Source organism: Electrophorus electricus, chromosome 21 (assembly GCF_013358815.1).
Source record: "Electrophorus electricus isolate fEleEle1 chromosome 21, fEleEle1.pri, whole genome shotgun sequence".
Classification (NCBI taxonomy): Eukaryota; Metazoa; Chordata; class Actinopteri; order Gymnotiformes; family Gymnotidae; genus Electrophorus; species Electrophorus electricus.
In genome coordinates this window covers 15,301,553-15,324,094 of record NC_049555.1, presented here as the reverse complement: position 1 = coordinate 15,324,094, position 22,542 = coordinate 15,301,553, and the positions used below count along the sequence as shown (strand labels likewise).

Here is a 22,542-nt window from a genome sequence, read left to right as displayed (position 1 = left end):
AGGTGTAAGGTACAAGCGTCTTGTTTATTTTCTAAGCCATCAGGCAGGATTCACCACTTTTTTAGCCCTGATTAAAGTTCAGCATGTTTGATCTTCCAACTTCATTAAATGAAGACAGAAAGGAAATGTGAGATTATATACCATTAAATTCTAATCCAGTATCCCAATTTCATGTTTATCTGAATCAAAACACCAAACAAAACTGTTCATTACCATCATATTCTCATGTTCTTTTTCTGTTTATGTGGAACCAATTTTCCCATTTTGAAGGGTTACATAGCAGGGTAACAAAACTTCGTATTCTCTCCCCCTCCGTTCCTTTCCCCTCTTCCTTCCTTCCTTCTCTCACTCTCTCTCTTGCTGTCTCCCTTTCCCTCATTCCCCCTCTCCCTCCCTCCCAGTCTCTGTAATTGTCTCTGCTTTTCTTTCTCTGCTTTCTGGAGTGGTTGCATTTCTTTTTCCTTTCGCCCGAGTTACCGCAACAGGCATTTCACATGTTTATCTCCTGACAGCCTGTGTTGTCAGAGGGACTTGGAGTTTTTTTTGTCATTTGCATCAGTATTCAGGTTTGTAAGTGTATTTTTTCACACTGTGTCAACAGCCTGGCTGGCCGTGGCACTGAGGGTCTCCACCAGGCCCACACCCTCCACTTCAGCAGCTGCAGACAGGTTCAAGTCCTTTTTGAGTCCACCCTGCTCCAGATGCCCAGTCTCCCCATTCACACACTCCTGGGCAGGAGGCTCTGGGACACAGACGGGGTCATCAGCAGGAACCAGCTTCTGAAAACCCCCGTTAACTTTGGGCCCTGCATCTTCCACGGAGTCGGCTGAGCCAGGACTCTCACACTCTCCGTTACCAACCATCTCCTGATGGGAGCCAGGGGCAGAGCTAGCTTCCTCGGCAGACAGATCATTGGTCGAGGTTGATTCTGAAATGATAATCTCAGGAATGGGCTCTTCTGTGGCTGGTGCTTCAATACTTGCACTGCCTGGCTTTGCTTCTGTTTCAGTGGGCTCAGGGGCAGCGGTGGGCTCAGGGGCAGCGGTGGGCTCGGGTTTAGGCTCTGGGGTGGGTAAAGGCTGTTCTGGCCCAAGAGGTGCTGGTTCTACCTTTGCTGGGGTTAAGGCCACAGTCTGTGACTCAGGCTCAGATGCTGCCTCTCCTGCCTCTGGTACTGGTTCTAGCTCTGGTTCTGTCATCTCAGCTGACACGTCTTCGTCTCCCACAGCACTTAAAACCTGGACTGCTTCCTTTACTTGCTTCACTGCAACTTCTTCTGGTGTACCTACAGGTTCTTCTGCTGTAGTCATGGGCCCCTGGGGTTCATTACCGGGCTCATCCAGTGTAGGATTTTCTGGCTTTTCTGCTGATTCTTCTGGCATGGTCTTGGGTTCTGCTGTTAGCTGTGGAGGATTAATGCACTCCACTGGTGTAGATACAGGCTTTACTGGGACAGTCACTGGCTCCCCTTGGGTCTCTACTGAACTGTCTACAATCTCCACTGGAGCAGATGTTTGCTCTTCAGGGCCAGTTACAGGTCCTACTGGGGCCAATACTTGACCATTGGGGGTAGCTACAATCTCTTCTGTGGCAGCCATAGCTTCCACTGAGGTAGTAGCAGATTTCTCTGAGGCAGGTACAGGCATTACAACTTCAATTGGGGCAGCTGCAACCTCTATTGGGGTGGTCACGATCTTCTCTGGGGCAGCTGTAGTCTCCTTTGGGGCAGAGGCAATCTGCACTGAGGCACCCGTGTCCCCTACTGGGGCAGTTGCAGTCTTCTCTGGGGCAGCTGTAGTCTCCTTTGGGGCAGATGCAATCTGCACTGAGGCACCCGTGTCCCCTACTGGGGCAGTTGCAGTCTTCTCTGGGGCAGCTGTAGTCTCCTTTGGGGCAGGTATAATCTGCACTGAGGCACCTGTGTCCTCTGCTGGGGCAGTTTCTGTCTTCTCTGGGGCAGCTGTAGTCTCCTTTGGGGCAGGTACAATCTGCACTGAGGCACCCATGTCCTCTACTGGGGCAGTTTCAATCTTCTCTAGAGCAGCTGTAGTCTCCTTTGGGGCAGGTACAATCTGCACTGAGGCACCCGTGTCTTCTACTGGGGCAGTTGCGGTCTTCTCTGGGGCAGCTGTAGTCTTCTTTGGGGCAGGTACAATCTGCACTGAGGCACCCGTGTCCTCTACTGGGGCAGTTGCGGTCTTCTCTGGGGCAGCTGTAGTCTCCTTTGGGGCAGGTACAATCTGCACTGAGGCACCCGTGTCGTCTACTGGGGCAGTTGCGGTCTTCTCTGGGGCAGCTGTAGTCTCCTTTGGGGCAGGTACAATCTGCACTGAGGCACCCGTGTCCTCTACTGGGGCAGTTGCGGTCTTCTCTGGGGCAGCTGTAGTCTCCTTTGGGGCAGGTACAATCTGCACTGAGGCACCTGTGCCCTCTACTGGGGCAGTTGCAATCTTCTCTGGGGCAGCTGTAGTCTCCTTTGGGGCAGGTACAATCTGCACTGAGATACCCGTGTCCTCTACTGGGGCAGTTGCAGTCTTCTCTGGGGCAGCTGTAGTCTCCTTTGGGGCAGGTACGGTCTCTACAACCTCCACCAGGGCAGTTGTATCCTGTACTCCTTCAGCATCAGCAGACGGGGGCAGCTGTGGGGGGGGTGTAGGTAAGGTGGTCTCCTCAACAGGGGTCCCAGCTGAACCTCCAACAGCAGACATCTCCTCATCCACCTGCGCTACTGCAGGACATGTGGCTACATGCTGGCTTGCCTTGGAGGGGACCTGGGCTTCAGAGGGGACCTCGGCCTCAGAGGGGACCCCGGCCTCAGAGGGGACCTCAGCAGCTGCTTCGACCACCGGACTCTCGTCCTTTCTGTCCTTCGGGTCGGTTACGTCATACGCCTTCTTTCTCTTGCTCAGTTTACCTCCCATACTGCGCCCTGGAAAAAGGGACCAAAATGTGACATTAAGAGATTAAGCAAGAAAATGACATTCAAATTAAATACATCACATACATCACCGAGAATGCAAGAACTGCTGAGTCAAGACTGACTGTCTGTGTTTCTGCCCTTTAAAAGCTCACTTTTAAAGTGGGGGAGGGGGGGGGTTTATAAATCGCTGCTGGACATGGACCAAACTCGGACCCCACACGGTTCTTCTAAATGTCCTGTTCTGCTTTTATATGAGTAACGCTGGAATCTTGAATCCGTGGATTTGGCAAGTCTGGTCGCCCTCCCACGGTTGTGTCGATTGTGAGCCTCCATATACAAAAACTCCTTTTAACCTCTATGTCCTGTGGAAACAAAACCACACTGACTGCCAAGACTGAGTTTAGTCAGTCAAAAGAGAACACAGTTATGGGGGCGGAGCATGAAAAAAAGAGGCTTGTAGCAGCAGGCTAAATCTCAGTACTCAGGACTAACCCCTTCACTCTCACTATCAGCACTCAGGACTATAGAAACATGTTTTTTGCAGTGGTTGTGCATTATGTGTGGCTGATAACCTCAGACGGCTTTGGTTGGGGGTTAATGTACTGAGAAGGTGTATGTATATGTGTGTGTGTGTGTGTGTGTGTGTGTGTGTGTGTCAGCGATAGAGAGAGAGAGAAACACCATGCTCTTTACACAGAGCAAGGAGGAAGAAGGCAAACATCAAATGATCAGCTGTTGTACAGGGACAGAACGGACTGAATCTTCTTCTGAACATCTGAACATAAACAAGACCAGGTTTCAACATTCTGTAATGCCCCGTTACCAAAAAAAAAAAAAAAAAAAAAAAAAAAAGAGAATTTTTTTAAAGTTTCAATCACACCTAATAAAGATCTAATTTCAAAAATAACCATGGTAGTTAGCACAACAAATATTTACATTTAAAAACTGCTGAAAACGAGTAATGCATACACTCGACTTTTATATTGCAGAGAAGTCTGCAAGTTAGTGATCGTGTTTACTCTAAAGGTTATTTGCAGCACATTTAACATGGTATGTGCTACTACAATAAAAATAATATTTCAAGCTTGCATAATCTTGATCAAAAATCTGTCAACACGTGTCCCGACTGACAGATGAAGGTGTTGCATCGAGAGTCACAATAGGCGCTGTCCATAGTCCTGCACGAGGCCCCGCCGGGACCAGACGCGTAGTCACGCGCGAAGACCACGCGTAGAGCAATGCAAACTCCACGATGTGCAGCCAATTCTAGCTCGCTTTAAGATGGGAGAGCTCGGAACCCTGTATTTACATTTGAACACATACGATAGACGACTATATTCATAACTGTAGGCAATGTGGCTGTGATGAGACCTTGATTTCATAATTTGTAACCGTAGCTGTTATAATGTACAAAACAAGCGGCTCTTTCACGTTGCTGAGTCAGTATTTAGTTATCGAGAGAGAGAGAGAGAGAGAGAGAGAGAGAGAGAGAGAGAACCGAACCGAACCACAGTGGTTTGTTACTGGACGCCCGAGCCGTCCCCGGGATAGTCAGCCGCGGCGCAGCCCCTCTGCCCCTCGTGCACCGCAAGGTCGACAAAAGCAGTGACTACACCGGCTCCGTCGCTCCGCGCGCGCCCCCGAACCTCCCGCTGCTCTTTTGTTCGCTATCACGCGCCCACCAGCGGCGTACAGAGGGTTTATGGCCCACTACAACATCCCGGTTTGGAGAACAAGACGTATGGAAAAACATGGAAACCTGGTTTGAGGTTTGGAAGAATGCAGCACACAATCAGACAAACAATCGTCAGGATGAAGTCGGTGAGACAGAACACGAGACCAACGGCAGGACGTGCCTGACAAACCCTGGGCTGGACACACAAAGCGTTAACGCTGGAAATGAAACGCAAGTATCCCAAAACCAATTTACCAGTCATTACAGCAACCACCCCAAGCAACTATTCCGCAGTGCCAATAAAACAACATATGAGCTTTTTATCATAGAATTTAGAAGTTATTTCGCACTTCCCATAATATTAGCAACGGGAAAATGGCAATTGAAAGATTTGTATCTGTAGCTGAAATTCTGAATTTGCTGTGAACAGTTAATATGAAGTGCAAATTCGAGTATTGAGAACAAAGGACATGCCATCGCACCGCTTGCTTTAGCCTCTGGTAACATGGGCCCCTTCCTTCTCCATTCAGACTGACAACCTGGTTCGGCAGACCGTGCAAAATTCAGAAAAGGAAGTCGAGAATCCAGAGAAAAGTTTACCGACCTGGTTTACAGCTGAAATGAACCGCACAAATCCGTGTGATGTAGAGACTGGCCTGCTCTGCCTCCCTGCTGTAGCACTGATCTGAATCCAGCAGAACGCGCACGAGCGACAGCTGCACACAGTGCGACTTGCTTCTCGAGCTCCAGTCTGCGACTGGGATTATTTCCACCCGCCCCCCGCGCGCACTCCTCCTGTTAAAAGCCCGGGTCGCGAGACATATGTCGCTGTAGCTCATGTCCTCGCACAGCCACGCCCTCTCCCCTGCGCCCCCCCCCCCCCAGCCACACCCTCCCCTGCCCCTCCCATAGCCACGCCCTCTCCCCTGCCCCTCCCACAGCGCATGCTCTAGACATTACATGGACTTCTCTCCTTTTAGGAATAATAACCCTTTTATTTAAACCTTTACCCTTTAGTCACTATAGCAACCGTCTTCCTTTGATGTCTAATTTAGAGAATTACCACCTAAAAGGCGGTTCATATAATTTAATATTTATCTCAGCTTGGTTTTCTCATAGAAGGACCGAGTGAAACATAGCCAGGACTGAAGGGACAAACCAAGTGAAGTTTGCTAAATTTCCAGAAGTGCTGTGGACACGTGTCCCCTCGCCAAGACAGTCAGATGGTGGTGCTCTTGATGGATGCGAGTGTATCTGTGACTGTCCATAACCGTTTTAAGATGCTGTGCGACTCCATAGTGTCACACACTTTCACACTGGGGTGTGTGTGTGTGAGAAGGTCTTTCCCACATGTCCCCGTATGCGTTAATGGGACTGCATACACTCTGCTAAGTTTGGTTGGTTTGTGTCTTGCCATAAAAGCGTGGAAGATGTTTGGATAAAGATCATTGTGGTTGTTTCATGAACTAAAGCCCTTTGACACCGAGTATAAGCAATATTTGTGTTGGGTAAATGATTCACTTAACTGAAATCTTCATGCACTCTTTCTTAACACACTGATTTGAAAACTTGATGCATTTTTGTTATTTGTTGCAAGCTTGTTTTCTTTGCCTCACTTGCCTTAAATTGATTGGAATTGATTAATCAATTCAGCCATTATTCGTTCCATCAGCAAACTGCGGTCATCCCAGCCACAATGGCATCAAAGTCGAAAAGAAATGACATTTAATCTATATATTCAGTTAAATTTACTGTGAGTGAAATTCACATGAATTTCTAACTTGTAATTTTTATATTCTAAAATATCTAGGATTGGATTAGATATGTAAATGAGTTTTAGGTTACCAAACTGGGTATTTATTAGCAGATGAACTGAACCAGGTGTGTTTTACCCGCGAGCTGGACAGGTCTACCGTCCTGACATGTGGGCTGCTCATGTGTGGGCATTTGTGGATTAAAAACCATCTTTAATTTTTCACAGAGAGCCTGACCTTTCCATGGTGACATTCTCTCCCTCCTCAGCACTGAAATTTAAAAATAACTAGTGATATTCAAAATAAAGGGCTTATATTAACATTTTTAGACTTGGATTTAAAACAACTAAATTAACCACAATACACAGATTGCTTTTCACACAATAATATTCCATTAGTGATAATATAGATTCAGATCTTTTTGTCTCTTTTTTACTTCCATACGGTGATATACTTCAGAATTTACACATTTGGCTCAGTGTGTAATCTGAACGTAGTTTCCTTTCTAATCAACCCCGCGTGCTACGGTGTGGAACGGTCTTGGGGTCGCTGCTACACGGAGAAGCTTCGGCCTTTCCACGTGCTGGACGGTTTCTGGTGCGCGAGATTTGTGCCATGCAGAAGGCCGGACAAACACCGCGTGCGTAATTAACCACCACGTGCGTAATTAACCACAGGCCCCTTGTCTACAGAAAGGAGGGAGGGAGCCTCAAAGTGCAATTTACCATGGAAACAGCACCCTCTAGTGGTGGAATTATGAATGCACATATATGGAAGTAACAGCGTATTGCCTGCAGTTTCTTCAAGTTGGTTACAAAGCCCTTGTGATGAAGAAAATAAATGGCAGGTCTTAACTAAAGATATAACAATGTTTCTGAGTTCCTGTGAATGTCAGTATAGGAACTGAAACTTATTAGGTGCTGCATTTCCCTTTTTGTGGTTTTTGGTTTCAAATAAAATCATGAAGCTAAAGGCTGACTATCTCAACATCTTTATTTGTCTTTCTTCTTAATTTGTGACATCAAAAGATTGGAACTGTGGGTATACAAGTGCACTGAGTACAGAATATAGAGTAGTTTTAATGAGAGAGGCAAACAGCATTAACAGTAATTCTCTCTCTCTCTCTCTCTCTCTCTCTCTCTCTCTCTCTCTCTCTCTCACACACACACACACACACACACACACACACACACAGACACAAATCAAATATTTCTGTTTTCTTGCCAGGAGGAATCCCTGAGAGCGGTAAGGTCAGGTTTCCCATGTCTCAGAGTTTTGGTATGCGAGCACTCCCTGGAGACCCCAGACGTAGCCCTGCAGGCTGCCGTATGGGCCCTGCTGAGCTCACAGCATGGAGTCTCTCTCCAGGCAGAGTCTCTGGTTCAGACCTCCCCCACAACCTTTAGATGTCTCTGCTGGGGCAGGTGTGTAGCAGCATCCATCCGTAATCTCAACATTAATTACCACAGCCATTCCAGTCACTGTGGGATGTCACATGCCTGGATAGGAATTGATTGGACTCAACCTTGGCAGCTTTCACAGTGCTGGTTGCTTTATTGATTGCATGTTTGTAATCTGGTTTTAACTGGTTGAGAGAATATACACCCCAATAAATTGACAAAATGCCAAGTGATTGTGTAGGACCATTCAGACAAGCAGTGATGCCTCGTAACATATGAGAGGTCTCTGTGAAGGTGCCAAAGTCCAGAGACAGGAATTTGCAGACAAATGTACAGTATCCAGGTGAGGTTCAACTGTTAAACACAAGACTGTAAGAATCACAAATTAGAAAAAAGCAGAATTTTTCTAATTTCTCAAAATTAAAAATTGGAAATAGGAAACTTTTAAGTTAAAAATTATGTTTGTATACAAAGCAACAAAACATTTATTTAAGAAACAATAACTTTTAAACCGATATGCATCTAATAAATTGTAAAATAAAGTGAACAATTTTAAAATAAAAACCTGATTCAACAATTTTATGTTTGTTGCTTGGGAATCTGAGCCTCCACCCCAATACAGTACAATACTTCTAATGCCATTAATGATGTATGTTAAAAATGACTGAATTTTTATTTATTTGAATTTTTAATTTTAATTCATTACAAATTAAATATATTCTGATTTATTTTTCTCACTACCAACTTGAAATATCCTTTGAAATTTAGATTAAATAGTATTAGACATTACAAATATGAATCAGTATTTATTATTTTAAAATAATTTAGGATATAAAATGTTCAATTTTGTAATTAATGACTCCTAATAGATGACTCTATATTTTCTTCTAACAGAGTCCAGTACAACAGGATATGAGTATGAGAATGTTATTGTGTTACAGGAATCTTTATTTCTCTCCTTATTTGGTTATTTGGTCCTTTTTGATTTCTTTTCTGGATAAGTATCCTGTTATAACTTCATTTAAACAGCAGGTGTAGCCATGCACTCCTTTTCTATCTGATGTGACCCATTGCGCTCTGGTGTTATGAACGCTGTATAATAATGTTTAAGCACACACACCACTAGGGAATTACAGACAGTTCACTACTGCCTTCTAATCACTGCTTTATAACTCAGAACATGTGATAGTCAATACAAAAGTGGATGTTTGTTCAGTATTGACTGATTTTACCACTCCACTATCAGGTCTGTTGAAGCAACACTACATGGTCATTCCTATACTGTGGCTCATTAAAGACAACTGTCCGTAAGCAGCTCCGTATTAAATGCAAAAAACTCATTACTTCAGATGATTAAACCCCAAAAACTCACTACTTTACATGATTAAACCCCCAAAGCTGACTACAGATGATTAAACCCCAAAATCTCACTACTTCAGATGAGTTGCCATCCAGGTGAGTTCACTAAGGTCCGATGAAAGGCATTGGCGGTTTGAGCTGATCTGGGATCGGTCTTCCTAATTAAAGACACTATTATCATTATGGTAGACCTGATCTAGGATCGGTCTTTCCTAATTAAAGACGTTATTATCATCGTCATCATTATGGTAGAGCTGATCTGGGATCGGTATTCATCATTCTAGTAGCGCGTGAAGCGTCTCTGAACAGGAAGTCGACAACTCTGACAATGACGTCATCCAAGCGCACGCGTATTCGGCTGTTCGTACAACTGCCTGATCACAATTACGAGTGCCTTGCGGACCAATAGCACGTTATTTCGTTTCTCTTCTCTGCAACACAGAAACGTACGAGGTACTGAAATAACTCAACGGAATTTGTTCTGGTTTTGTGGAAAGCTGCGCTAATGTCTGTAATGTCTGTAACATAGCTCTGACCGTGTGTGGAGGTCCTCAGGCAGGCGCCGCCCTTTGTGGCTGTAGAGACAAGATGGAGAAGAAGCTGCTGGGCGCCGCCGGGACGGACAACATGGACCACAGCGGCGAGGACGACGAGGGACCCACCCTGTGGTACGACAGCGCGCTCGGAGCGGGGCGGCAGGCGGGCTGGCGGCGGGCACGCGGGAGAGTGTCGGTGTCTGTCGGGCTGAGATGTGCTGTGTCACCGCCGGGCGCGAACGCCGGCCCTTCAGGCGAGGCTAACGCTAGTTGTGTGGCGTTTCTTTTCTGAGTGACTACGTTAGCTCATTCCGGCTAATTAAAGTATGTTAATTAAAGCGGTCTTTGTCTGCTGCGGATTGTTAAGCGCTGAGATGAGAAGCCACGAACACGCATGTCCTTCAGTTTATTGTTAAAATTGCCAAGTCTTGATGTTCTTCGAGATGTTTGTGTTGGTAGCGCTGGTCTGCTAGTTAGCGTTAGCTAACATGTTGATTTTGCATTATAGGTTGCAAATGACTTCGGTAGCTAACCGATAGCTAACTATGCTAGGTAGCGTATGCCTATCCGGTAGGTTAGCTAGACCTAACCCTAGCTGGCCATCTTCTCCAGACTGCCCGCTCTGACGGACAACGACACAGATTTCTGGCGTATTCTGTTAAGTTCTCATAATAGTTTTGAACAAGCAAACATCCGCTGTACTCCAGTGATGTCCTAGTTGCGTCATAACTTGTTTCGCTCTTGTATGTGTTGTTATTTTAACATACATAGTCATTAACTACAGGCTGTCGGTAAGATTTTGTTCTCTACTTGGCTTTGTCGTAAATGAGTATTTAAATATTGTCTTAATTTCAGTCGTACATTAATCTATAGGACACCATCTGCTTCTTTGAACCGTTTACCAGTTATGCCTTGTTATATACACACAGGTCTGCAATCCTCAGCGAAGTTTCCACACGTTCAAGTTCTAAATTGCCATCCGGAAAAAATATACTGGTGTTCGGTATGTGCTTTATTTTGTTCTCAAATTAATGTTTGTTGAAAAGTTTCCACATGTGGTGTTTATATTTTGGTCTTGTCTAGACCAATGGGTAACTGCTATTCCTCACCAGTTCTGTCTGAAAAGGGTGTGTACGCATGTGTGTCAGTCTCTGGTGGTGGTGTAAGATTGTCTCCTGATTTGTTGAAGTAATGGTGTGCATTGAAAGAATGTTACAAGTGTGCGAGTGTGTGTTTAGGGGAGGATGGATCAGGGAAGACGACACTTATGGCGAAGCTCCAAGGAGTCGAATACAATAAGAAGGGGAGGGGGCTGGAATACCTGTACCTGAACGTTCACGATGAGGACAGAGATGGTAAGTGATGGGGCGGGGGGGTCAGTGTTCCTCACGTGATGGGGCGGGCGGGGGGTCAGTGTTCCTCACGTGATGGGGCGGGCGGGGGTGGTCAGTGTTCCTCACGTGATGGGGCGGGCGGGGGTGGTCAGTGTTCCTCACGTGATGGGGCGGGCGGGGGTGGTCAGTGTTCCTCACGTGATGGGGCGGGCGGGGGTGGTCAGTGTTCCTCACGTGATGGGGCGGGCGGGGGTGGTCAGTGTTCCTCACGTGATGGGGCGGGCGGGGGTGGTCAGTGTTCCTCACGTGATGGGGCGGGCGGGGTCAGTGTTCCTCACGTGATGGGGCGGGGTGGTCAGTGTTCCTCACGTGATGGGGCGGGGTGGTCAGTGTTCCTCACGTGATGGGGCGGGGTGGTCAGTGTTCCTCACGTGATGGGGCGGGGTGGTCAGTGTTCCTCACGTGATGGGGCGGGGGGGGCAGTTTTCCTCACGTGTAAACTGCTGTGGATCACTAAGCCCCTAAAATGCTCTTATTAGTATGTAAAACACATTTGCATACTCGTGCTGGGGAATGTAAGGGGTTGAACTTGCATGAGGAAATTTGTTGTGTTGAATCTTCACTGTGGCCAGCTGCTTTGAGAGCTATTTACATTTATCTGACACTTATCCCAAGCCACTTACGATTCTGACTGAACACAACTTGAGTAATTGAGGGTTATGGGTTTTGTTCAGGGGCCCAACACTGGCAACCTGGCAGTGGAGGGACTTGAACTAGCAACCTTCTGGATACTAGTCCAGTATCTTCACCACTGAGACACCACTGCTCCGTTTGAGTGTGTGTAGTTACCATCAGCATGGAGCATGTTGGAGACTTTAAGCAGGTTGAGTGTGGTAAACTTTCCTTTTGAAATGCAGACGTTGTCTTGTTTGCCTGTTTCGGTGGTCAGCGTCACCACCTGGAGACTCGTGTCTTCCCTGCTTCCAGATCTGACCCGCTGCAACGTGTGGATCCTGGATGGAGATCTGTACCACAAAGGCCTGCTGAAGTTTGCCGTGTCAGGAGACTCGCTGGAGGACAGCTTGGCCGTGTTTGTGGTGGATATGTCCCGGCCGTGGGCCATCATGGAGTCTCTGGAGAAGTGGACCAGTGTCTTGCGTGAGCACGTGGACAAGTTGAAGATGCCACCAGAGAAAATGAAGGAGCTGGAGCAGACCAGTAAGTGCTGATCTCCAAAACATTCGCCGTCCACGTCAGACGGGCATGGAGTGTTTGTGTGTCTGAGGAAGTGGCTGGGCGGGGCCGAGCCTGTCTGTTGGACTGAGAGCAGCTCTGCTCTTGGTTCTGACTAAGCAGGTTTTGTTGCTGTAGGATAATGAGGCTTTTGGGCCACTGGGATGAGTCATGCAGCGGCTATAAATGACAGAACCGGTGCTACGTTTGGTTAATGCTGAAATGCTTGGAAAAGTCCTGTTAGGTGTCAGAGGGAAATATGTGTTATATTTATCTGTTGACTCTGAGCTAGTGTGCCCTTCCTTTTATGCTCTCTGTGTGTGTGTGTGTGTGTGTGTGTGTGTGTGTGAAGCAGAGGTTCAAGTAAAATGTGTGTACACTCGTGTAAAGTGATTTAATTTTGCTCTTTGGAGCAGCTGGACTGCTGTCTGACGTTTAACTCTTTCTTCATGGTGAAACTCATGTCTAAGCAAAACTGTTCAGATGTTGTGCTGTGCCGATATTACCCAGTGTTTTAGTCGACTGTTTTTTTTTTGTGTCAGTGGTGAATGTGTGAAAGTGGAAATAAGAGGAAGAACCCTGAGATGGTGTGTGTGTGTGTGCGCGCGCGTGTGTGTTTCGGGTTGACTAGTGTAAAAGTATTTCTCTTACGTGGTGGGCCATAAACACTGGTGTAACTGTTGCCTGATCACCATGGTAATAACCCCAGGGATCCCGGAGCATGTTGTTATCAGTGGGCAGGCTGCCTCCAGTCCTGATTACAGATGAGGTCATCAAAGAGGGGTGATGTCATCACTCAGTGCAGTGGGAGTGGGGTGGGGGGGCAGATGACACGGTGGGAAGTAGTATGACAGGACAGGGTCTGATGTCGTGTGTTATAAAGGACAGAGAGACGCAGACAAAAGGAGGGCTGTAAGCAGTCTGTAGTGAGGGGGGGTTGCCGCAGACTGACAGAGGCAGACTGACGTACTCAGTCTCAATGTTTCCCAGGCTTCTGTCCAGCCTGTGTTGCAGGACGTTGCATCATTGTGTGCTGTGGTGTCAGCTATGCCAAGCTGCACACGTTGGTGGGTCAGCGGAGCATTCGGACTGCTGTAGCGGCCTAGAGCGACTCCCGTCTGCTCTTACACATAGCACACACACAAATGCACCTGGCGGGTTCTTACCTTCATGACTGTTGCCGCCCTGCTGGCTGATGGACTGGGTACTGTTCCAGTATGTGGTTTATATGCAGTAGTAAAGCAGTTTTTCTTTCTAGTGCTTGTCTTTAACTGTTCAGTGGCTGGTGAACACATCTGCTCTTCAGACCCACCCATGTTTGGATAAAGTGAAACTTGGTCAAAGTCGATAATAGAAACTGTTTACGAGTGCAGTTTGGCCTGGACTGCTTGAAGCTGCTACATCCCTGGTACAGTGCTGGATCCAGGGCGGTGGGTCCAGGACTCTTAATGGCTGTGGAGGTACCTGAGGTGTTTTAACTGTGGCTGTCTCGGTGGTCTGATCAGACTTTGCAAGCATGTTATGCCAAAATTGTCCCTTATGTACAAACAACTGCAAGAATTAGAAGCAAAGGCAGAAAGAGTCCTATGGGGAGTTTTATGAAATGCCCCCTAGTAATTTTAATAATAAATGTTGTATATATATATTTTTTTTAAATAACAAATGTTACTGGATTTTATAAATAGGTTGTTTGCTTTGGAAACCTCTGTGTATACCGGGTCTCGTGTTCTTTCTGAAAGAGCTCTGTTATTCTGGGAGAGAACAGAGATGCTGTTTTCTAAGTCACTGGCTCCTCTGGTCTGTGACCTGCTAATGTGACTGCTGGGGACATGATGGTGTGTCTTCGTCCTTACTGAGACCTGCCGGTCTCAGTCATGGCTGTGGAAACCTGATATATTAAAACGCCTCAGACAAGGAGAAAGTGTTCTCCTTTTTCCGATTTCCTTGATCTGAAATGTATTTAAATAAAACCAGAAGCTAGCATTGTTGCCCTTTTGTGTTGTTAGTTGGTGGTATGTATGTTTTCCGTTCTGCTGTCTGGTAGGTGTTGGCTGGTGGCTGAGCTCCGTGGGGGGGGGGTGCACGGCCGTTTATGCCTTGTGTGGAACCACATTCCTAGGCTTCCCAAGGAAGTCCCTTCTTGTTGTTGCAATGCACTGTGGGTACTCCCATGTAGGCCCTTGTCTTCACCTGTCTGTGCTGGTGGACACAGTTTGGTTATATTGTGGAAACCTGGTCAGTAGAGTTGTGGCTGAGCTCAGAACTACACCGTTCAAATTGACCTTGTAACTTTGAGTTATTGCACCAAGTGAACAAAATCTTGTCTGTGTGATTTAAAGGCTATTAGCGTTACCATTCTCACTGTATTTTGATGAATCTACCGTAAGACTCTTTCGACTGTTTATCTTGTCTGTAGTGGTGAAGGCCTTCCAGGAGTATGTGGAGCCTGAGGAGGCTGTGCCGCCTTCTCCACAGAGAAGAGGCCCTCCGGCTGGGACAGAGGACGAGGGGGTGCTGCTCCCGCTGGGAGAAAATGTACTGACACACAACCTGGGCATTCCAGTGCTGGTAGTTTGCACAAAGGTGAGAATTTCATTAACTCCATGACCTGGTACTGTGTTGCGCAGGGAAGGTAACATTTATCGACATGTAGGTTCACCGACAACATAAACATCCCTGTGCTTTAACGATGCCAAGAGCTCCCCCTAGTGGGTAGGTCAAAATATTTCTATTCCCATAATGTAAACATGCTGTTGGCCTGCAGTTCAGACGTGTTGTCTCAGTGCCACTGGGCATTGACCCCCTCCTCTAGGTTTTACCAAGGGGCATTTAGTGGGCTGGGTGCACCATGGTGGGTGGAGGTGGTTAATAGTTTGTCATGGTGGGTGGAGGTTGTGTTCTCAGTGTCCTGCTCTGTTCTCATCTAATGAAAGACTCTTCATGTGGCATGTACTGCCTGCAGACATCTCTCCGATTACCCACCATCTCTCCCTCACGTGCTCTGTGAGGACTCACCACGCTGGCCTTCTGAGGTTCTGGTACTGGCTGGCTCTTATAGTCTGATGGAGCTGTGTTTAGTGTCACATTGGGCTCAGTAGCAGATGTACACCTCTCAGCTGTATTGGCCTGCTAAAGTCAGCCAACCCTCTCTACTCTGTGTGTGTGTGTGTGTGTGTGTGTGTGTGTGTGTGTGTGTGTGTGTGTGTGTGTGTGTGTGTGTGTGTTCGTTCCCGTGGGGAGACGTTCTCCATCCGTTCGTATTTCATTCTGATCCATACCTGCGCAAGCTGTGTTGACACCTGCGTCTCTGCTCCACTGCCGGGCAGGGGGTGTGTCCTGCAGGCAGCGTCCCAGCCGCTAAAGAGGCTCCACCTGTTAAATAGCAAATATTAATCTGGATACATTACAGGAAACAGAGGAGCGTTTAACACGCTCCTGTCAGACCTGTTCTGGGATCGTTTGAACCTGCCTGTGCTGTAATCTCTCCGTTTATCTCTGTCGCAGTGTGACGCCGTCACTGTGCTGGAGAAGGAGCTGGACTATAAAGAGGAACACTTTGACTTCATCCAGTCCCATGTTCGGCGATTCTGCCTCCAGTGTATCCTTCAGGCTGCGTGTCCTGTCACCCCCTTCCTTCTCCCAGTCGATGAGACCTCAGTTCAGTTTCCAGGCATGTGTGTTTTGCCTTAATCCTGCCCCTCAGATGGTGCTGCCTTGATCTACACCTCCGTCAAAGAAGAGAAGAACCTGGACCTCCTTTATAAATACATAGTGCACAAGCTGTTTGACTTCCAGTTCACCACAGCTGCCTTAGTGGTGGAGAAGGATGCAGTGTTTATGTACGAGGACTGTTTATATATACGCACACGCACACATACACGTGCGTACAGTAGTGCAGATGTAGCTGTAGTAATATTGTATTTGAGCTTAGAAATATAGATTTAGACTGGTGTTACAAAAAAACAAAGCGGACAACTAACTCACTTAAACCACTGACTGTACGGCTTCACTTACATTATCACGTATTTAGTCAGCAGTTGTCTTGTTCTCTAAACCCCGTTTACAGTCCGTCTGGTTGGGACAATGAGAAGAAAATTGCCATCTTGCATGAAAACTTCACAACGGTTAGACCAGATGATCTGTTTAAGGACTTCATCACAACACCCCCTGTGCGAAAGGTGAACTGTGGGACCTTTACTGAGCAAAGACGTTAGTTATATCACCGTGCTATATCACCTCAACTGTGTGTGTGTGTGTGTGTGTGTGTGTGTGTGTGTGTGTGTGTGTAGCTGGTACACGATAAAGAGATAAATGCAGAGGATGAGCAGGTCTTCCTCATGAAGCAGCAGGTTTGTTTTCTCACACACATCTTGCTTCCTTCATTTGCTGTAGCTCACTGTTTAACACACATGTCTGTTTAGGATGTGATTTAATGTCTGGGTGATGTGGGTTAGTTTGTAGTGGTTCCATGTTGTTTCTTTGTGGGTTTCTCATGTTTCTTCTTGCTTTTGGTCTGTAGTCCTTGTTGGCGAAGCAGCCGGCGACCCCGACGAGAGGAACTGTAAGTGAAGAGGGTGTCTAGTGCTTCTGTTCAGGTCACACTTATAGAAATGAAATGTCAAAGTAAAGGGTCAGACGTTTGAACCCGTGTCAGGGTTGTGTGTAGTTACAAGCTCAATTGGGCTCAGCTTGTGTGTTGTGCAGGAGGATTGAACATGTAACCAATGTCAAACATTCTCATATTTCATATCCACAAAATCAGTAAATGGGGTTGCAACAATGTTTCTAGATTTCAGCATCAACAAAATGGACGACACAAACGACACGTGTTAAAAGAACCACCTACAGAACAGAATCATTTAGAAATGCATTTCTTTGGCATACATGTGTATTTGTGAAGTTTAATCCATGTTTGTGTTTGAGATACGAGTTAAGGAAGTTGTTTTTGTCCACTAGTCTGTGTAGTTCTGAGCTAAAACCAGTTTCTTGTTTTTAAACCTTGCTTTCTTGGCTAATATGAATTTTAAATATTTTTAAAATGCCCCAATTCTTCTGTGATGAGTCGAGTGGATGGAAAGCTGTTAAGTCATTTCCTGTGTGTGTGCGCGCATGCGTGCGTGGACAGGAATCTCCGGCCCGGACCACGTCTGGTTCCCCTCGGCCTACAGGTCGCCCCGTCCCTACCAACGTAGCTAGCGTATCACCAATGACTACCGTGAAGAAACCAGATCCCAACATGAAGGGTGAGTGATTGGCCCTGCAACCCTGAACAGGGCAGTGGTAGCTACTGAATAAGGTTGCCGGTTCAAGCCCCACCACTACCAAGTTGCCACTGTTGGGCCCCTGAGCAAGACCCTTAACCCTCAGTTGCTCAAGATTGACTCGGTCATAATTGTAAGTTGCTTTGGATAAAAACTAAATGCCATAAATGTAAATGAACGTGTCCTGCCTTACGCACACTCTTCTAGAGGAATAATCAGGCACATCTTCACATCCAGGTTCCTTTGTGAGGCCCCACACAACTCCTCAAATATGTGATTACAGCAGAACAGACATTGTAAACATATCTTACTGTAATTCTAGCTGATGAACACGATATGTAGTCATTCATTACATGAAGGTAATCAGGACCGGAAGCAGTCTTCCTCAATCTGGTCACCAGATGGAGGGCCTTTATTAGCCAGGCAAACGAGTACCCAACAGGCACTGAGAATGAGACCATCAGTCCAGTGCTACACCTGTCTGTTGGGGTGGAGGAGGGTGGAAGCCATTCTTTGCTAAAAGGCACAACAGGGCTTGCTTCCAGTTTATCAAATGGCCCCTGAGTAACTCTCCAAATCCCCTGAGCTGATCAAAAGAATATTTAACTGTTTGTCCCCAGTTCAGCAGCGTGTGTGGAGGAATGTGGGCTCTACAGAGCATGTTGAACATCTGACACTCCGTGCAAGACAAAAGGGAGTTATTCTGTATCATAATTACACCCTCACCCTTACACTGAGACCTGAGTGCAGTTTTGTGAGGGTTAAAGAAGGTTTTAAGGTTTTTTTTTCTCCTCCTTCCTGATGTCTCTTTTTTTTTTCTCCTCGAATTTCTATGCACACACTGCCATCTTGAGGCCATTGTTGAGATTTCCTTCAAGACTGTGCTGGCTTGTCTTGGTGAGCCGCGTCTGGCCAGAAATATTGACATGGTGGCTATTGTTAAGATGAGCAGGAATAAGGTTGTGGTGGTTTTTGAATTAAATGAGGCTTTGTAAAGCTGCTCCAGCCCAAAAGCCGTTTTCAGTCATTATCTGCCACATAATTGTATCCTGTATTGAGCCATGAAACACATCTTGAACGAATCCTGTACTGAGCCGCACGGCCCGTTGTAGTGCTGATTTAGACCTCGAGCTTCTCAGCTGGACGGATACGGACACACACAAAAATGGATTGAAGATTCGGGCAGTTGTTATAATAAGGGGTGTGCGTGTGTGTGTGTGTGTGTGTGTGTGTGCGTGTGTGTGTGTGTGCGCGTGTGTGCGTGTGTGCGTGTGTGCGTGTCAGGAGCAGCTGCTAATGAGGGTGTGCTGGCCAACTTCTTCAACAGTCTGCTGAGTAAAAAAACAGGCGCTCCAGGAAGTCCAGGCAGCGCAGGGACGGGCGTGCCCGGCTCCACCAAGAAAACAGGTAAAACCTAATAAGCCCCGCCCCCGGTTGCTCCCATGCTGTCGTCACCTGTAGTGTTGTTGTGTGACAGTTTCCCCACAAGGCTGGAGAGAAGACCTACTGACTCATACACAGATGGCTGGTGACGTCCTGCTCGGTTAATGCTGACATTGTAATTGATTTATACGCCTGCATGTCTTCCCCATTTGACTTGCTATCTCATTCATCCATATGACATCCTGTGGGCAGACCTCACCTGTATGCTGAGGTCGTGACCCCATGCGCCCTCACTGCTTTCATCTTTAGTTCTGCACGTGTTCTACCGGCCACACTCATGTTCTGCAGTAGTAGCATGAAGGCCACACACAGCCCTGGCCAGCCCCACCCACATCCCTGTGTGTGTAAGAGTGTGTGTGTGTGTGTCTGACCTCCCAGACACTACAGGAGATTACTGTGTCTCTTCCCTCTGTTTTCTTCAAGGGCAGAAGCCAGCTTTGACTGATGTCCAGGCAGAGTTGGACCGTATGACTCACAAATCTGACTCCATCGTAACGGCCAACGACACCCCAGAGTCAGAGCATGACGCAGGAGCGCACTAACTCCTCGACCCTCTGACAGCACTCCAGAACAAAACATGCTTATCAACATACAGGAGAAAAACTGTCATGACCAAAAATTCCCCCCTTGTGTGTGTCCGTGAGCAGCGAGTTTCAGCGAGCGTGCCGCGATGCTGTCGTGTGCGTGTTGGCTCTGGTATTGCCGGGGGGAGGGAGAAGGAGAAATCTGAACAGATTTGAATACTGAGTTTTCTTTATCTTTTTACCCCTCCAAACCCCCCCTTTTTTTTTTTTTTTTTTTTTTAGTGGTGAGGCAGGTTGATGTGATGCCCTCACGGGGAGGCGGGGGGGCAGGCGGAAACACCCTCCTGCTTCCTGTGCGTTACTTATTGGAAGGATGGCAGTGATGTGATTTACAAAAAAGAGAAGAGGCTAAATCTATTCATTTAAAACTCTGTAGTACATACTGATGTATTTATATGAAACAAGGCTTTTATGCTGATATTTTCTTTCTCAGTTTTATCCTTCAGACATTAAAATCTTCACGTAACGCGCTTAACACCACTGACGTCATGACACTAATCCAAGCAAACACTTACTGGTCCACGAGTGAAGGGGAGTACAATCTCTCTTTACAATGAGGCTGTAAATATACACACGACATTTTGCTATACAAGCTTTGGTTCAGTTTTGTATGAAATCAGTTATTTTGACAAGTTATGAAGAATTCTCTGTGATGGAGTGTGGCAGGTGTTGGAACGTGGAGTGTGAGTGTTGGAGGGTGGAGAGGTGTTGGTGAGTGTTGGAAGGTGGAGAGGTGTATATTGGCCATGCTGAGAGAGAGGAATGGTCCTGCCTGCCTCAGCAGTGCGTTGTGTGCTAGTGAGGGTTCTCCCCCACAGGACACCAGTGCCCCCTCGCCCCTAAACTAATTTATATTTGTTTTTTGTTTTTTTAAGTATTGCAACTGTGGTGGTGTTCCTGTTGTGGTTTAGGTTCATTTCCAGTCAGGCAGTAGGGAAGCGTTTCTGTTGTTTTATATGTAACGGTGCCTGTGAAGAGGTGGAGCTGTGCGTTAAGTATTATGCTTGCTTCAAATCTGTCTCCCTGAGAAGAAACTCCCCCCTTCACCTAGCACCCCATGATGTCATCTTCACATAGGCAGTGACGCATGCAGTACACACAACCTGATTTTAGTCAAATGGATTTTTCTGCCAACTTCCACGTTTGTTTCTTTGTGCAGTCAAGTGTTTATCTTTTTGTACTTTCTACCTGAAGCCTGGTGAGGCTGTCTGTGTGAAACATTCCGTGTGGGTGTGGGGGGGAGATCGCCCTGGCAGGGGGAGGCTTCCCCTAGCATGGCTGTCTCAGGACCCATATGGCCTCTCTGCTGTCGTTTAGCTCAGTACATACACACACACACACACACACACACACACACACACACACACACACCCCCGCCTGATGGCTAACGACATGACAGTCACAGGTCTTGCCTCTGCTAATGTGGCATCTCCTCCAATACTGTATCAACTCCAACATGTAAATGCAAGTAAAATCTTAAATCGGACATATTTTCATCTGCTGACGTCTTGTACTTCAGTGGCAGGGACTCCTGCGCTTGGAACCTTGACTTGTGGTCGAGAAGTAGCTGTGCTGCCTACAAAGTGACAGACGCATCATACAAGACAAAACGCAGAGAGCAATCCTGTAACCAAAGATGTGTGCCCAGCAGCTTCCATCACCGCCCCTCCACAGTGCCCTCTACAGGCTCTGCTTCCACATTACTGCTGAACATCTCAGCCTCTTGTCTTTTTTTGCTCTTTAAGGCAAAAGGCTACAAATTGTGCAGTCTTTTTTTTTTTTTTTTTTTTTTTTTTTTTTTTTGCATGAATTTATTAATGGTGGAAAAAGCCTCATATAAACCAATTGGCGCTGAGTGAAGAGGAACCTCTGAATATCGATGCTACGTCCGCTAACGCCCGCATTCACACGGCACTGCTAAGCGTCTGGACAGTTAAGCACAATATCTTAGTTTGGACCACTCGCCCCTGGTTTAAGTAGCTGAGCACTTCTGTCAGTTCTGGCCCTGTAATGAGCTCTATCGCTGTCACCTACCTGAAGCCAACTGTACTACATTATATGTGCTTTGTAAATATATTTACTCATGTTTACTGCAATCTCACTGAGTTCTTTACGTTTGCCTTAGAGCTGCAGTTTTCTGCAGCGACGTTCTTGAAAACATCGTTCCACTTTCTGAAGAACTGCATTCATTATGGGATTTAAATGGTGTCTTGAATTGGCACATTCAGATTTTTTTTTTTCTTCCCTGAATTTGAAACTTCTCCAAGCTTTTCCAGAAATTGCCTCCAAATCTGATCTCTAAAAAGAAAAAAGAGGACAAAAAGACGGTTCCCCAAACCATCACACTACCTTGGGAACGCTGTTCCTCAGAGTTCCTTCAGTGTGTCAGGAAGTTCCTTTCCTGGACACGTGCTCTCCTCTGCACATAAATTAGCAGATGAGAGTCTCCACAGAACCCAGAGTTTTTGGCTTGTAGATTTTCACTTTTGGGTTTGTCACATATGCACCACAGTTACAATGAACAACCGGTTTTGTAGATATTCAACCTGAGTTAAAGGTTGGCCGCTGTGCTTTGTAATCTTAAAATATGCACTTCCCCTTGTTAATGAAAACAGGAGCGTAACACTTCTGTGCTCAGTCTTTCTGTATGTGAGCGTTAAAGACCTTCGTGGCCACATGCAGGGCTGTGTTTGTGTACAGATCTATGGCTTCCATCTTATGCAGTATGCGGTCAAATGAACTCTCGCTTTTAGTGCCGATAAAGATAAGGAAACTTGTCTCTTTCAGTCATGGCTTCAATAAAACTCGACTCCAGACTACACCCACCACTTGTCTTCTTTTGTTGATGGAGTGAATATATTTATTTGATCTTCTGGCTTAGATGTTGAAGGAAAATGGATGTCGCTCTTCAGTTAAAATGGCCTTGATTGTGTGTCTGCCCAGTAGGAGGCAGTGTATCCTCTCTCTCCCCTATATATCTGAAGTTTACAGGTGAGGTGTACGGTAATAGATGTAGAGATGTTACGAATTGTAGTGAAGTACA

At 46.5% G+C, this 22,542-nt stretch overlaps 2 protein-coding genes across 6 annotated transcripts; one reads left to right on the top strand and one right to left on the bottom strand.

Annotated features, from left to right (window-relative positions):
• Window positions 1-396: 396 nt before the first annotated feature.
• si:dkey-56m19.5 (proteoglycan 4) lies at window positions 397-5,398 on the bottom strand. The gene is made up of 2 exons (XM_035520720.1): window positions 5,200-5,398; window positions 397-2,929 (listed from the first exon to the last, which is right to left on the bottom strand). The coding sequence occupies exon 2, from the start codon at window positions 2,919-2,921 to the stop codon at window positions 585-587; it is 2,337 nt and encodes a 778-aa protein (XP_035376613.1). The 5' UTR covers window positions 2,922-2,929; window positions 5,200-5,398; the 3' UTR covers window positions 397-584.
• Window positions 5,399-9,477: 4,079 nt separating this feature from the next.
• On the top strand, window positions 9,478-22,320 carry dync1li2 (dynein, cytoplasmic 1, light intermediate chain 2). Of its 5 annotated transcripts, none has more exons than XM_027027641.2 (14): window positions 9,478-9,561; window positions 9,656-9,776; window positions 10,574-10,647; window positions 10,883-10,999; window positions 11,966-12,196; window positions 14,628-14,794; window positions 15,716-15,809; window positions 15,915-16,050; window positions 16,278-16,389; window positions 16,501-16,560; window positions 16,731-16,772; window positions 17,337-17,454; window positions 18,757-18,879; window positions 19,339-22,320. In XM_027027641.2, exons 2-14 carry the CDS (start codon window positions 9,697-9,699, stop codon window positions 19,455-19,457), a joined length of 1,473 nt encoding a protein of 490 aa, XP_026883442.2. In that variant the 5' UTR covers window positions 9,478-9,561; window positions 9,656-9,696; the 3' UTR covers window positions 19,458-22,320. The 5 variants fall into 5 exon arrangements, with proteins under 5 accessions (XP_026883442.2, XP_026883445.2, XP_026883441.2 ...); XM_027027644.2 differs by having other exon boundaries at window positions 9,479-9,561; window positions 9,638-9,776; window positions 18,763-18,879; XM_027027640.2 differs by having other exon boundaries at window positions 9,479-9,561; window positions 9,638-9,776.
• Window positions 22,321-22,542: the final 222 nt, after the last annotated feature.